The sequence below is a fragment of the Strigops habroptila genome, chromosome 7, assembly GCF_004027225.2.
Source record: "Strigops habroptila isolate Jane chromosome 7, bStrHab1.2.pri, whole genome shotgun sequence".
Taxonomy (NCBI): domain Eukaryota; kingdom Metazoa; phylum Chordata; class Aves; order Psittaciformes; family Psittacidae; genus Strigops; species Strigops habroptila.
Window position 1 is genome coordinate 605,898 of NC_044283.2, and position 15,469 is coordinate 621,366.

Below are 15,469 nucleotides of genomic sequence, written 5' to 3' on the forward strand. Positions count from 1 at the left end.
CACACTGACCCATGGGCTGGACACTCACATTTCTTCTCTGTTCTATTGCACAGATGGACGTTGAGACCATTTACTCCGAGCCAAGTGAGCCCAGCAGCGGTCGGGTCCAGGCCAGGGTCACCTCCTGCTTTAGGAACTCTCTTTTTGGGGCTAAACACCAGGGCAATGCAACACATACCCCACAGCTCTCCCTGCATGAACCCAGATACGTTCCATGGCGTATCCATCACCACCACCCATTTCTCCTCCCTTTCCCAAGATGTACATCCTTGAGGCTTTCAAGTCATCGTGCCACCATCTCACTGGTAGAAAACCCCATCAGCACAGCGCAGCTCATTGTGTTTTGTCTTAACTCTGGGTCATTATTTTATCTTTAATCTATTGATTTATCTCAGAGAAGATAAAATGATGCTTATAAAGATTGTCCTGCCCTAAGCACTGCAGAAAGGAACTTGGTGATTTTGGCTGTAAAGAGTTAAGAACTGCAAGGCAAATCCCTTGATAACATGCTTTAGCTTTTGGTCAGCCCTGAAGAGGTCAGGCAGTTGGACTGGATGATTGTTGGAGGTCCCTTACAACTCTTTCCCCCTTCCCTTTCCTTCCCCCTTCTCTTTCCTTCCCCCTTCCCTTTCCTTCCCCCTTCCCTTTCCTTCCCCCTTCCCTTTCCTTCCCCCTTCCCTTTCCTTCCCCCTTCCCTTTCCTTCCCCCTTCCCTTTCCTTCCCCTTTCCCTTTCCTTCCCCCTTCCCTTTCCTTTCCCCTTCCCTTTCCTTCCCCCTTTCTTTTCCTTCCCAATTTCAAGTTCTATTCTAATCCTATCTAAAAGGAAATAGTATTTATCATAACCCCCCACCCAACAACACCCTTGAAGCCATGTCCCTGCATGGCTGAGGAGCAGCACCTGGATCTCAATCTCTTTTCTCCCCTAGAACATGCTTTCCTCAGGAAGTGGCTGCTGCTCTCTGACCCAGAGGACTTCTCCGCGGGGGCCAAGGGCTACCTGAAGGTCAGCCTGTTCGTGCTGGGGCCTGGAGATGAAGCTCCGGTGAGTATCGAGTCCCTGCTGCAACAAGGGGACCTTCCAACCATGGTGTTCCACCATCCTGGTCCATCGAACCCCGGCCTGTTCCCAGGGAAGCTGCAGCTTTGGTCTCCCTCTGTTGTGGTGCTGGATGTTGGGTGCTGCTGCTCATTTCAGGACTTTTGGGAAGCTTGGTTGTGTTTTCCTCTTGTCCTGCAGCTGGAGAAGAAGGAGGTCTCTGAAGACAAGGAAGACATTGAGGGCAACCTCCTGCGCCCCACCGGGGTCACCCTGCGAGGGGCTCACTTCTGCCTGAAGATCTTCAAAGCTGAAGATTTGCCCCAGAGTAAGTGGCTCCTTCCTGGGCTGGAGCATCCCAGATCCATCCCTTGGCATTGCAGTGGGTTGCAATGAGCCAGAGAGGAATAAGGCCACAGATAAGGAAGCTTTATCTATAACCTTGGTCTAAAGATCTGGCAGATACCGATCTGTAATGTACTGGGAGATGAGTCTCATGGAGTCACTGGGTGGTTTGTGTTGGAACTGGAGGACCTTAAAGCTCCTCCAGTTCCAACCCCCTGCCCTGGGCAGGGACACCTTCCACTAGAGCAGGTTGCTCCAAGCCCCTGTGTCCAACCTGGCCTTGAACACTGCCAGGGATGGGGCAGCCACAGCTTCTCTGGGCACCCTGTGCCAGCGCCTCAGCACCCTCACAGGGAAGAGCTTCTGCCTCAGAGCTCATCTCAGTCTCCCCTCTGGCAGGTTAAAGCCATTGCCCTTGTCCCATCCCTCCATCCCTTGTCCAAAGCCCCTCTCCAGGTTTCCTGGAGCCCCTTTAGGCACTGGAGCTGCTCTAAGGTCTCCCTGAAGCCCTCCCTCTTACTGGCTCACACTGATTTTACCCACCTGGCTCAAGGGAGATGTGCATCCCGCTCGGTGGGACACCCTGCGTGGAAAGCCGGGACCACCGGGATGCTGTGCTCTTCCATGAGCTTTCAGCACCTCCTTTCCTCCCAGTGGATGACGCCGTCATGGACAACGTCAGGCAGATCTTTGGCTTTGAGAGCAATAAGAAGAACCTGGTGGATCCCTTCGTGGAAGTCAGCTTTGCTGGCAAGACGGTGAGTGACCAGAGCAGAGCCAGGTCCCCTCCAGGTCCCCAGGGCTGGGATGGCAGCTTTCCATAGGGGAAAATTGGTCTTGGCATGAGGATTATTAGGTCATTTGCTTTGCTGATGTTCCCAGCCCTGTCCCCATGTCTGTGGCACGCTTGGAGCAGAGTGGTGGCACTGGACTCGACATGTTGGGCTGCACTGGAGTAATTTCTTCAGTGAGCTCTTTGTGGTGCTGTTGCATTAAGAATGGGGACGGAGGAGCTGAGCTCCAGGGAAGGGGATAGTGCAGCAGCAGAGGGTTGTGCTGCTCCTCTTGGTGCTGCCTGAAGTGAGTCAAGATCTGTCCCCATGACACTGGATGTCTCCCCATGACCAGCCAGGGTGTGGAGGTGGCTTCCATGGCTTTGGAGAGCCCCATCCTGCTCCCTTTGCTGCTGAGTCCTTCACTAAGGAACATGTCAACAAGCCGTCACTTGGCTTTTGAACATCACTGAAGGGCTGAAAGTCTCCTCTGCCCATAGATCTTCCCCTGGGGTCAGTGCCTGGGGGTGGACAGAGCCTTGGGACATTATTATGAGCAGTTGATGTCATCTACCTGGACTTGTGCAAAGCATTCGACACTGTCCCACATGACATCCTTGTCTCTAAATTGGAGAGACATCAATTTGATAGATGGACCACTCGGTGGATAAAAAACTGGCTCGATGGCCGCGCGCAAAGAGTTGTGGTAAATGGCTCGATGTCCAGTTGGAAACCTGTAACGAGTGGTGTCCCTCAGGGATCGGTGTTGGGACCGGTCCTGTTCAACATCTTTGTCGGCGACATGGACAGTGGGATTGAGTGCGCCCTCAGCAAGTTTGCCGATGACACCAAGCTGTGTGGTTCGGTTGATACGCTGGAGGGAAGGGATGCCATCCAGAGGGACCTTGACACGCTTGTGAGGTGGGCCGATGCCAACCTTATGAAGTTTAACCAAGCCAAGTGCAAGGTCCTACACCTGGGTCGGGGCAACCCCAGGCACTGCTACAGGCTGGGCAGAGAAGAGATTCAGAGCAGCCCTGCAGAAAAGGACTTGGGGGTGTTGGTTGACGAGAAGCTTAACATGAGCCGGCAGTGTGCGCTTGCAGCCCAGAAAGCCAACCGTATCCTGGGCTGCATCAAAAGAAGCGTGACCAGCAGGTCGAAGGAGGTGATCCTGCCCCTCTACTCTGCTCTTGTGAGACCCCACTTGGAGTACTGCGTACAGTTCTGGTGTCCTCAACATAAGAAGGACATGGAGCTGTTGGAGCGAGTCCAGAGGAGGGCCACGAGGATGATAAGAGGGCTGGAGCACCTCCCGTATGAAGACAGGCTGAGAGAGTTGGGGCTGTTCAGCCTGGAGAAGAGAAGGCTGCGTGGTGACCTCATAGCAGCCTTCCAGTGTCTGAAGGGGGTCTACAAGGATGCTGGGGAGGGACTCTTCCTTAGGGACTGTAGTGGTAGGACAAGGGGTAATGGGTTCAAACTTAAACAGAGGAAGTTTAGATTAGATATAAGGAAGAAGTTCTTTACAGTGAGGGTGGTGAAGCACTGGAATGGGTTGCCCAGGGAGGTTGTGGATGCTCCATCCCTGGCGGTGTTCAAGGCCAGGTTGGACAGAGCCTTGAGCCACATGGTTTAGGGCAAGGTGTCCCTGCCCATGGCAGGGGGGTTGGAACTAGATGATCTTAAGGTCCTTTCCAACCCTTACGATTCTATGATTCTATGATTCTATGATTCTGAGCAACCACAGCAGGAAGGGGGTCAGTTTCTGGTGGTCCCAAGGTGGGGAAGATCCCTGAGCAGCCCACACCATCCTCTGCCTCCTGCACAGCAGGTTTTACCCATGCGATGCAGAGCCCCATGAGGCCACCCATTGGATGGAGTCAGTGTTTTGGGGCCCTTCCAGCTCCATGGAACACACAGGGCCACGAGCAGCACTGACCTTCCATCCCCATGTCCCACCTCCAGCTCTACTCAAGGATCCTGGAGAAGAATGCCAACCCGCAGTGGAACCAATGCCTGACGCTGCCGGTGATGGTGAGCACGGGTGCCCCATGGTCCCCTACCCACCCAGCCCCACCACTGCTCACTGCTCCTCTCCATACCTCTTTTCCCAGTTCCCTTCCATGTGTGAGAAGATGAGGATCCGGGTGACTGACTGGTGAGTGGGGAGAGGCCTTGTGCCTTCCCATTGGGAAAACTGAGCTGGAGGAGCGGGATGGGCAATGGGAGACCCCATGGGCAGCCCCTGCTGGTCCATGGTGCGATGGCATCACCGGTTGTGTTGCAGGGACCGTCTGACACACAACGATGTCATTGGCACTGCTCACCTCTGCATGTCCAAGATCTCGGCCCCCGGCGGGGAGCTGGAGGGTAAGGAGGGGGCAGAAGGATGGGATTTGGGATGCATGGCCATGGAGGAGCACTGCATGCTCGTGGCTGATGTCGGTGGTTGCTTGGAGGATGTCACAACGCGATGGTCCCTGTCCTGTCGCTGGTGATGGGGTGCTGGAGGTTGCTGCTGTGTGTTTTCTGCATGGCCCTGGTCCCTCCTGGTTTGTGGTTCTGAAGATGTTCAGGTCCTCCCAGGGGTGCTGGGGCAGGAGGCTGCAGGGCCATGGTGTGCTGGAGGTTTTGCTTCCTCTTTGCTTTGAGGTACGGAGGTGGCTGCAGTCTCCTGTGCGGTTGGTGACAGGCGCTGGTGTCGCTGGTGCCAGAGATCATAGAATCAACTGGGTTAGAAAAGAGCTTTAAGCTCATCAGGTCCAAGCATTGCCCAGCACTGCCAAGGCCACCACTAACCCCTGGCACTGAGGCCTCGGCTACACGGTGTGTGAACACTTGCAGGGACGGTGACTCCAGCCCTGCCCTGGGCAGCCTGTTCCAATGCCTGAGCACCCTCTGGGCAAGAAATTGTTCCTCAGCTCCATCTAAACCTCCCCTGGGGCAGCTTGAGGCTGTTTCCTCTTGTCCCATCCCTTGTTCCTTGGGAGCAGAGACCAGCCCCCTCCTGGCTCCAGCCTCCTGTCAGGCAGTTGCAGAGAGCGAGAAGGTCCCCCCTGAGCCTTCTCTTCTCCAGACTAAACCCCCCCAGGTCCCTCAGCTGTTCCTCATCACACTTGTGCTCCAGGCCCTGCACCAGCTCCGGTGCCCTTCTCTGGCCCCGCTCCAGCCCCTCAATGTCTCTCTTGCAGTGAGGGGCCCAGAACTGACCCAGGGTTTGAGGTGCAGCCTCACCAGTGCCCAGCACAGGGGGACAGTCCCTGCCCTGGCCCTGCTGCCACACTGGTGCTGAGCCAGGCCAGGATGCCTGAAGATGCCGCATCCCACCCGTGTGTGCCCCCACTTGTGGCTCTTCCTTAGGTGACATTTAGGGGCTGTCACAGGGTGGGATGTGGGTTCAGGTCCAGCTTATGCTCAGGGGGCTGTTCCCAGTCCCAGGGGGTTTCTGAAGTGAAGGGCCACCACAGAGGCACTGGCAGGGATGGGTGACACTGACTGTGTGTCACTGCTGGGCAGCAGGGCAGGGAGCTGGGGCATGTTTTGGGGCTGCTGAGAGCCAGGAGCAGACACTGCACTAACCTGCACGAGCATCTCCTGCTGCTAACAACTTGGTGGCATCTGCCACCCCATCGGGGCTCCTCTTGCTCTGTTCCCTTTGCTTTGGGCATCTCTGAGACCCTGCAAACCCCTGTCCCATCATGAGCATCCCCATGTCTCAGGGGACACGAGCCAAGACACAAGCATGGTGTGAAGCTGCAGCCCCGTGTCCCATTGCCTGGCCGTGCATGCAGGCATGGAGTTGGGTGCAGCACTGTTCTCCACCGTGGTGCTTGTGTGTCCAGTCCCCCTCTTCCCAGTCACAATGCAGCTCCTGGGCTGGTCTGGAGAGAGACAGAGAGGCCAGAAGGGAGGAAAAGGAGGTTCTGAGGGGTCTACCCAGGACCAGCACATCCCACCTCACCACTGAGACCTGCTTGGTACCCAGGACAGGCTGGGGAAGCGCGGCTCCATCCGGCTTTTGCAACACATGGAGCATTCTTCAGGGATGCTCAAACCCGCCTGTTTCACACCAGTCCCACAGCTCTGGAAGGGTCACAGGGCTATGTCCCAACTTTCCCCTTCCTCTCTCTGTCTCTCTTGTGTCTGTTGGCACCAAAGCACATGAGAACATCCACCCTCATCTCCCGTAACCCTCCATCCCTCCATGCTCCTCTGCTGCCTTTCCTGACCTTTCTCCATTTCTTTGTGCCTCAGATGAGTTTCCTGCTCTCATGAAGCCTCTGAAAGCCTCAGACTGTACGTCCCCGTTAGCCTTTGGGTTTGCAGTTGAGCTTGGTAATGGCTTTGCTGGTTCAGGTGCCACCAGGGCTCTGGATGGAGTTAGTGAAGCATTGGCTGTGTTGTGTCTGGGCACATTAATGGGAGGAGGGGACAGCTCCAGCTCAGCCTCCTCCTGCCCTGTGGGAGAAGGGACTTCCTCTAGAATGGGTTGGAAGGGACCTTAAAGCTCCTCCAGCTCCAACCCCTGCCCCGGGCAGGGACACCTTCCACTAGAGCAGGTTGCTCCAAGCCCCTGTGTCCAACCTGGCCTTGAACACTGCCAGGGATGGGGCAGCCACAGCTTCTCTGGGAAAAGTCTGTGCCAGCGCCTCAGCACCCTCACAGGGAAGAGCTTCTGCCTCAGAGCTCATCTCAATCTCCCCTCTGGCAGGTTAAAGCCATTCCCCTTGGCCTGGCCCTACAGGCCCTTTTCCAAAGCCCCTCTCCAGGTTTCCTGGAGCCCCTTTAGGCACTGGAGCTGCTCTAAGGTCTCCCCTTCAGGAGCCTTCTCTTCTCCAGGCTGCCCCAGCCCAGCTCTCTCAGCCTGGCTCCAGAGCAGAGCTGCTCCAGCCCTCGCAGCATGTCCATGATTCTGGTGGCCTCCAGCCGCACGCAGCAAAGCCCCATGAGACACATCCCTGCGGTGCCTTCAGGACTCTCTAACATCTCTTTCCCCGCAGTGGATGACGGCCTTGGGTTCCTGCCAACGTTTGGTCCCTGCTACATCAACCTCTACGGCAGCCCCCGGGAATTCACCGGCTTCCCTGACCCTTACGAGACGCTCAACCTGGGAAAGGTGACCTCGGCTTCTCCCAGCACCACCTCAGCTAAACCTCTGCTCCTCCTTGCCCAAAGCAGCTGCTTCTAACCCAGACTGGCTTTGTCATTAGGAGCTTGTGCTGCGTTTCCTGCCCTGGCTCTTCCCGCTCTCCAAACACCTCCTGACATTGCTCTGCCGCCCCAACTCCACCTTGGAAGCTCTTGCAGCAACACTTTGCCTGGTCTTGCTCCTCTGCAATGAAGCCCCTTGAAGGCAAAGGCAGAGCTCACCTATGGGCAGGGGACACCGGGGTCCTGACACCTTGTCCCTGGTCTACCCCAAGGGCGAGGGCGTTGCGTATCGCGGCAGGATGCTGGTGGAGCTGGAGACCAAGCTGGTGGAGCACGTGGAGCAGAAGGTGGAGGACATCTCTGCGGATGACATCCTGCGCGTGGAGGTAATGGGGTCTCTGTGGGGTGTCTGGGGTCAGCCCTGCAGCAGCGTGGTGTATGGGGCTCTATGGAAGGTGGTGGTCTGGGTGGGTGATGTGCCAGGAGTGGTAGAGCATCAGTGAGCTCTTGGAGGCTGTCTTCTGCTGTGTTTACACCCCACCTGAGCTGCTGCATGGTAGTGAGCAGACCATGGTGAACAGCACGGTGTCCTCAGCACAAAAAGGACATGGAGCTGTTGGAGCAAGTCCAGAGGAGGCCACGAGGATAATGAGGGGCTGGAGCACCTCCCCTATGGAGACAGGCTGAGAACATTGGGGCTGTTCAGCCTGGAGAAGAGAAGCTGCGTGGAGACCTCAGAGCAGCCTTCCAGTATCTGAAGGGGGCTACAAGGATGCTGGAGAGGGACTCTTCATCAGGGACTGTAGTGATAGGACAAGGGGTGATGGGTTCAAACTGAAACAGGGGAAGTCCAGGTTAGATCTAAGGCAGAAGCTCTTCCCTGTGAGGGTGCTGAGGCGCTGGCACAGACTTTTCCCAGAGAAGCTGTGGCTGCCCCATCCCTGGCAGTGTTCAAGGCCAGGTTGGACACAGGGGCTTGGAGCAACCTGCTCTAGTGGAAGGTGTCCCTGCCCGTGGCAGGGGGTTGGAACTGGAGGAGCTTTAAGGTCCCTTCCAACACAAACCATTCTATGATCACCATGGAAGGGTGGGAGATGTGCCTCAACTCAGACTCTATCACAGATGCGTTGCTCCTTTTGCTTGTTTCTTCACATTTAAGCTGCATTTCTCATGGGAAGTTCTACCCTTCTCCTCTGTCAGGTTCCTCCTGAACATCTTGCCCCAAATTCCCTTTCTCTAACCTCTGTTTTCCTTCCCTGCAATACACTTTTCCATCTCGGAGGCCTCACTGAGCTGCTGTGTGCTGGGACAGTGGAGGGTGTGTGTGTTGGAGAGCCCTGGTGGTGTCTCCTCTATGGACACGGTCCTTTGCCTGTTGCAGAAGTACCTGCGCCGTCGGAAGTACTCCCTGTTCGCTGCCTTCTACTCTGCCACCATGCTGCAGGACGTGGATGATGCCATCCAGTTCGAGGTCAGCATCGGCAACTACGGCAACAAGTTTGACACCACGTGCCTGCCCTTGGCCTCCACCACGCAGTACAGCCGGGCTGTCTTCGATGGTGAGCAGCGCCGGGGTGACCAAGTACTTCATGGGGTGCTCAGGGAGGGTGTGGAGGCTCCATCCTTGGAGATACTCAACACCCAACTGGATGAGGGCAACCCGTGGCAAGGGATTAGAGCTGGATGATCTCAAGGTCCTTTCCAACCCAAACTAGTCTGTGATTCTATGTGGTCCTGGACAATCTGCTCAAGGTGACCGTGCTTGAGCATGGGTTGGATCACATAATCTCCGAAGGTTCTTGCCCACCTCAACCAGGCTGTGAAGGGGGAACATGTGGCTGGGGAGGAGTGGGGAAGCCAGGCCTACTCTCGGGTCTGTGTTGGCTTGAAGTGGTTCTTGGGTAGCACCTCAGCACTAAGAGTGCCTATTGGTCTCCAAGGAAAAGCCAGTGCTTTTGGATGGCCTTTCCCTGGCTCCTGTGGGGCTCTTGCTCTGGTGTGAGATGTCCTCACCACATTAGGGTTGTTCTGCTGGTTTCTGGCCTTGCTGCTGTGCAGGAGCTGCTGCATGGAGGTTGATGTACATCCCTTTGGACCTCGATGTGCATTGCTCTGTTGCTTTGAGAAACAGAATTCCCATCCTCTAGCTCCAAAAGAGCTCCAGAAATGGGTTTCTATCCATGTTTAAATGCTGCATCACCCCCTTCTCCTCTGCTTCAGCCCTGAGGAGTGGGGAACCCACCACCCCAGTATCAGGAGCTCAGTGGTGTGCTGTCTCCTCCAGGTTGTCAGTATTACTACCTGCCCTGGGGCAACGTGAAGCCCGTGGTGGTGCTGTCATCCTACTGGGAGGACATCAGCTATCGGACTGATGCCCAGAACCTTCTTCACCATGCAGCAGACAGGCTGGTGAGTGCTGTGGTGGTGAGGAGCATTGTCCACCTCCATTCTGCATCCCACCTGGGGGGACAGAGGCCACCTCCAGGCTGGGTCAGGGTTGGTTGGATGACTCTTGTGCTGTGGAGGGTAAATCTGCCGGTGTCCTGGGTGCTGTGCTCTGCCCATGGAGTGATGGAGGGGAAGGGACCACCCTTGTCCCCATGGGGTGACAATGGTGTATGAACGCAGTGCGTTGCCTACTGATGTAAGTGCAGCACACAAGGACCTTCTTTTAGCTCCTGAGCTATTGATGGGATTTCTTGCTGTTGCTTCCCTCTGGAGTTCCAACAGGAGCAAAACCAGAGGTGCAGAGCCTTGGTGGACTTTCCGATCATGGGAGCAGCTCCAGGTGCTCACTGGGAAGGTCCATGGAGGGTGTGGAGTCTCCATCCTTAGAGATACTCACCACCCAATTGGACATGGTCCTGGATGACCTGCTCAAGGTGGACCAGGAATGGTGGGTTCCCTAGTGAGCAGCTCCTCTTCCCTCCCTATCACACAGGAAGCAAACCTGGAGAAGGTCCACCTCGCTCTCAAGGCCAACTGCACACCAAGTGAGCTGGACACCCTGTGTGCCCAGCTGCTGGATGACACCATCGCTGACTGCAGGTATGTGCTGCCATGGTTCAAAGTCAGCCTTGTCATGGCATTTGTTGCACTTGTCTATCTAGGAAGGGACAAGGTCTTTTTTCCTCTCTGAAAAACACGGGTCATTGGCCAATGTTGGCTTCAAAAGCTGCTGAGCCAAGGCATTGAGTTGAAAAAGTGACATTTGAGGCATGTCATAAGTTTCCAGCCTTCATGCAAAGGTGGCTCACCTTCATGAGCAGCATTCTGTGGGGGCAGGAGCCCAGCCAGAGGGGTGCTGGAGCTGGTGGAGTGAGGAGCACCAATGGGGCTTCCTGGCTGAGTCTGTGCACTGCGTAGGAGGCACCCACACAGAGCACCCAAAGGGGTTGTTTGGCTGTGCATGGGTGTTGTGTGTCTGATGGATGGACCAGGGGATGGGGATGTTCAGTCTGGAGAAGAGAAGGTTCCTTAAGGGGAGACCTTAGAGCAGCTCCAGGGCCTAAAGGGGCTCCAGGAAACCTGGAGAGGGGCTTTGGACAAGGGATGGAGGGACAGGCCAAGGGGAATGGCTTTAACCTGCCAGAGGGGAGATTGAGATGAGCTCTGAGGCAGAAGCTCTTCCCTGTGAGGGTGCTGAGGTGCTGGATTGTATGATTCTATGATCTCTGCCCATCCCCACAGCCTGACCCTGCCTGATGTCCTGGTGAAACCAGCCAGCACCCATCTGGACCAGAACCTGTACCGGTTCCGCACCAGCAACCTGGAGCAGATAGTGAAGACAGCTCTGAAGCTCAAGCACGAGGACTCGAGCCTCTCGGCAGCCCTGGAGCAGGCAGAGGACTGGTTCTCCAGGCTGAAGGCCATGGCAGAGGAGGTAATGCTGCTGTGATGGTGGCAGGAGCTGCTTTGCACCTTGTGGGGAGTCATGGTCTTCCCAAGCCCTCCACCACCATGATATAAGGCCAGGTTGGACGGGGCTTGGAGCAACCTGCTCTAGTAGAAGGTGTCCTGGTCCGTGGCAGGGGGTTGGAACTGGGTGAGCTTTGAGGTCCCTTCCAATCCAAATCAGTCTGGGATTCTATGATTCTATGTCAACCAAGGAAAGTGACGTGATGTGAACATTGGGAAGGCACCAGGTTTGGCCCCCAGCCACTGAGGCTTAGCCTTGTTAGTGGCAGATCTTTGCAGCATGAGGCCCAGCAAACCCTCAACTAATGCTTTTGTGGAGGGCAGGTCTTAGGGAAACATGGGGCTGCTCACCCCTGGTCAGACCCAGATGGGATCTGGAGCTGCTGAGATGGGGTTTGGGTCAGCAGTTCTCACTCCATGGGCTTGGGCTGGCAGCAGGACTTGGGGGCATTGCTGCTCTCCAGCCTCCTGCATCCCCCCATGGCTGATGCTCTGGATCAGAGCCCCCAGTTGGACATGATGATTTCGGTGTCTTCCAGCCCCAGAACAGCCTCCCCGACATCGTGATCTGGATGCTGCAGGGGGACAAGCGTGTGGCGTATGCCCGTGTGCCCGCACATGAGGTCCTCTTCTCCAGGAACATCTCCAACTGCTGCGGCAAGAACTGCGGGAAGCTGCAGACCATCTTCCTGAAGGTACCCTGGCTCTTGATGTGTGTGCACGAGTGATGGATTTAAACCATTCTTCCCTAAAAGAAGAGAGAAAACCGAGCAGGGAAACCTGAAATCCCAACACAACATCAGCCCATGAGCACGTGGGGCTCCAAGGACCCCCCAGACCCAGTTTTGACCCTTTGAAAGGTGGTTTCTGCATGGTGAGATCCTGGTGGTGCTTCTGGTGAAGTTCAGCTCTGTTTCCACGGACCTGCAGCAGATCCCTGTGGATATCTCCATATCATAGAATCATAGAATGATTTGGGTTGGAATGAACCTAAAGATCATCTAGTTCCAATCCCCAATTTCTGCAAGTCCCAAGCACTGAAGCTGGTGCACTTTGTCCCAGATGGTGCTTTTAGAAACAAAATCTAGTTTAATTTTTCACTTTTTAATGTTATTTTATGCCTTTTCACATTCCTGCCCCTCTGCCAGCCCAGGAAATCCAAGCTGAGGCCTCCTTTGCCAGGCTTTTACCGAGCTTCTCACATCTCAAATGATGGTTTCTTTGCCCTTTCCCTCTGTGCCAGCTTGGGAGCAGGCAATCAGTGCTGAACCAGCTCTAAAAACCTAAAGTGAAATAAAATCAGCTGAATAAACCCCAAACCTCAAGCTGGCAGCAAAAAAGGAACCAAAATATGTTGGGATTTCTTCTGTCCTTTAGCTCTGGATGGAAAACCAGCATCACTTGAAGGGGAAAAATAGTGACAGAGAAAACAGGGCAGTGAGACATCTCCCTCTTTATTCTTTCTGTTCTTGCTGAAGGTTGGAACTAAGTGATCTTAAGGTCCTTTCCAACCACTCTATGATTCTAAGTACGTGTCCTCTCTTGGCTTGGTGTCCTCTCCCTGAGGAGCTTTGAAGCTCATTCCCAAAGTGCTCTTCATGCTGTTGATGTTGTCCCAATTCCTGTCTGGGGCTATGGGGGCTTTACCCACCACTCCAGCCTCACATCCTGAGCATCCCCCATTAATATCCTCCTCGGGGGTATTAATGTGGCTCTGCCTTTGATAGCACCCCCAGGAGGAGGTGATGGGCCCGAAGATCCCAGCCCAGATCCGGGTCCAGCTCTGGTTCGGGCTCTCGGTGGATGAGAAGGAATTTAACCAGTTCGCTGAAGGGAAGCTCTCCGTCTTTGCCGAAACCGTGAGCATCAAACAGGGACTATCATAGAGGGTTTTCTTCTCTCTGGTAGGAGCAGCAGCTCCACCATGAGGGGATGGGATGGGCTGGACCATGGGTGATGCCACTGCTAAGTGAGGGTCACATCAGTCCCTACCAGAGGGGAGAAGAAAGAGCCAAAAGGTTGGGGAGAAGGTTGGTGGCTTCACATTGTGGCTTCACATCGTGGCTTCACATCTCCTTCTACATGCTTTGGAGGGGGTGCCCATGGGGGCAAGGGGCTGGTGGGGGTCTGCCCCAGAGGTCTGTCCTCAGGTTGGGCTCTGCAGGAAGGAAGGGATTGCTCTGGGATGGGGCTTTGTGCCTCCAATGTGAAACCATCTTCTGCCTTTGCTCCCCCAGTATGAGAACCAGACCAAGCTGGCGCTGGTGGGGAACTGGGGCACGACTGGCCTCACCTACCCCAAGTACTCCGATGTCACCGGCAAGATCAAGCTGCCCAAGGACAGCTTCCGCCCCTCCACAGGGTGGACCTGGGCTGGGGACTGGTTCATCTGCCCAGAGAAGACGTGAGTGATGGTGTTCTGCAATGAGCAGAGCCTGGTGGGCTGTCCTGGGCACCCCAAAAGTGATGCTGAGCTGTGTGAGGTCACCCACAAAGCTGGATGGAGGCCTGGGGTGCCATGGGGGTTCCTCATCTGCTGACCCCATCCTTGGGAGGCAGCAGCATTAGTGCAAAATGGATCCTCTCTGTGCTGAGTGATCACCATCACCACCGCTCATGGTCATGGTGGTCCCAGCACCCAGCTCACTGGGGTGCCTGTGCAAACCCCACATTGAAGAGCTTTGGAGGTGGGATGCCAGTGGGGCACTGAGGTGGATGCTCAGCACAGCTCTGTCATCTTCTTGCATTGGATTTAGCGGTGGGATTCACCTGAGCTGGGTGGATGGGGTCTCATGGGAGCTTTGCTTGGGATAGAAGAAGTTCAGGACCCAATGGGAGGGAGGACACGAGGCTGGGGTCCCTGTGGGGCAGGATGGAGCTCCTGACGCTGTGCATCTCCCTGGGGTGCAGGTTGCTGCATGATGTGGACGCCGGGCACCTGAGCTTCGTGGAGGAGGTGTTTGAGAACCAGCTCCGGCTGCCTGGAGGCCAATGGATCCACATGACCGATGCCTACACTGATGTGGTGAGGATGAAGTGGGCAGCTTGGGGTGGTCACCACCACAGGCTGCAGTGGTAGGAAGCCCCCATGGGCTCAGGGGAGGTTTGGGCATTGTTTGATGGAGAACACTCCTGTGTCCCACAGAACGGGGAGAAGGTCCTACATAAGGATGAGATCGAGTGTCCTCCGGGCTGGAAATGGGAAGATGTGGAGTGGGACACAGACCTCAACAGAGCTGTGGATGAGAAAGGTATCACGATCAGTTTTGGCTCCATCCTGTTTTCATTCCCTTTGCTCATCGTGGTGTTTCCTTCCATGGTCCCATCCAGCACCAGGGATGGTAACATCCCCTTTTGTGGCTGTGTGACCGCCCTGGTGGCTTCAGGAGAAGGGGGTCAAGCCCTGGGGGTACTTTCTCCCCCTTGCTCTGGCTGATTTTGGGGCTATGGGGTGGGCAGCACCAGGCATCTCACCTGGCTTCAGGTGAAAGGGGAATGGAAAGCATCAGGCCAGAGAGCATCCAAGCATGGACACAAGGGTTGGGGCTGTCTGAGGAAGGAGGGACAGGGAGGAGAGTCCCCAGGCTGTGGCTTTGAGCCAAGGGCTGGTGGGACACCATGAATCCATCAGCTCGGCATCTCCAGAGGGACACCTCCATTGGGCAGCAGCATGAGCAGGTCATTATCAAACTGGGAAAATGAGTTGCGTCTGGACAAACCTTTGCTATTGAAGCTGTTCCAATTGGGATATGTCCAGATGTTCCTGCCTGTGGCAGGGAGCTGGAACTGATGAGCTTTAAAGTCCTTCCAACCCAACCCATTCCATGATCCTATTCGTGATGAAGGTTCCCGATGGGAGGAAGGTTCTGGGGCTCTTCTCCCGCCTTCACCAGGTGCTTCCCTCTCCCCAAGGCTGGGAATACGGCATCACCATCCCTCCGGACCGCAAGCCCAAGGCCTGGGTGCCGGCAGAGAAGATGTACCACACCAACCGGCGCCGGCGCTGGGTGCGGCTGCGCCGGCGGGACCTGGCGCAGATGGAGACCATGAGGAAGGTAGGATGGGGGCCATGGGAGCGGGTCAGGGCCATGCCTCTCCATGTGGAGGTACTTGGCCCTCTGCAGGGACTTGCTGTGCTGCTGGTGGCCTCCGTCTTCGTGCTGGAGCAGGCAGCAACCTCTGGTTTCCACTATGGGGGTCAACACCTCCCAGAGGTGGAGACTGCTCCAGGGGGGCTTGGCT

General features: G+C 55.8%; 1 protein-coding gene across 10 annotated transcripts in view; it reads left to right on the top strand.

Moving 5' to 3' along the window:
• The window catches only part of DYSF (dysferlin), an 88,547-nt gene that overhangs the window by 11,598 nt on the left and 61,480 nt on the right, over nucleotides 1-15,469 (top strand). For 6 of the 10 annotated variants that reach the window (XM_030492314.1, XM_030492317.1, XM_030492322.1 and 3 more), the window contains exons 10-29: nucleotides 54-84; nucleotides 928-1,043; nucleotides 1,239-1,365; nucleotides 2,037-2,140; nucleotides 4,124-4,192; nucleotides 4,273-4,316; nucleotides 4,446-4,528; nucleotides 6,413-6,454; nucleotides 7,159-7,274; nucleotides 7,582-7,695; nucleotides 8,691-8,868; nucleotides 9,594-9,718; nucleotides 10,251-10,357; nucleotides 11,000-11,192; nucleotides 11,767-11,922; nucleotides 12,955-13,086; nucleotides 13,465-13,631; nucleotides 14,138-14,252; nucleotides 14,373-14,478; nucleotides 15,140-15,282. In XM_030492314.1, the coding sequence (XP_030348174.1) occupies nucleotides 54-84; nucleotides 928-1,043; nucleotides 1,239-1,365; nucleotides 2,037-2,140; nucleotides 4,124-4,192; nucleotides 4,273-4,316; nucleotides 4,446-4,528; nucleotides 6,413-6,454; nucleotides 7,159-7,274; nucleotides 7,582-7,695; nucleotides 8,691-8,868; nucleotides 9,594-9,718; nucleotides 10,251-10,357; nucleotides 11,000-11,192; nucleotides 11,767-11,922; nucleotides 12,955-13,086; nucleotides 13,465-13,631; nucleotides 14,138-14,252; nucleotides 14,373-14,478; nucleotides 15,140-15,282 (2,268 nt within the window). The remainder of the gene's footprint in view (nucleotides 1-53; nucleotides 85-927; nucleotides 1,044-1,238; nucleotides 1,366-2,036; nucleotides 2,141-4,123; nucleotides 4,193-4,272; nucleotides 4,317-4,445; nucleotides 4,529-6,412; nucleotides 6,455-7,158; nucleotides 7,275-7,581; nucleotides 7,696-8,690; nucleotides 8,869-9,593; nucleotides 9,719-10,250; nucleotides 10,358-10,999; nucleotides 11,193-11,766; nucleotides 11,923-12,954; nucleotides 13,087-13,464; nucleotides 13,632-14,137; nucleotides 14,253-14,372; nucleotides 14,479-15,139; nucleotides 15,283-15,469) is intronic. The other 4 variants (XM_030492319.1, XM_030492324.1, XM_030492318.1 and 1 more) reach the window with 1 other exon arrangement.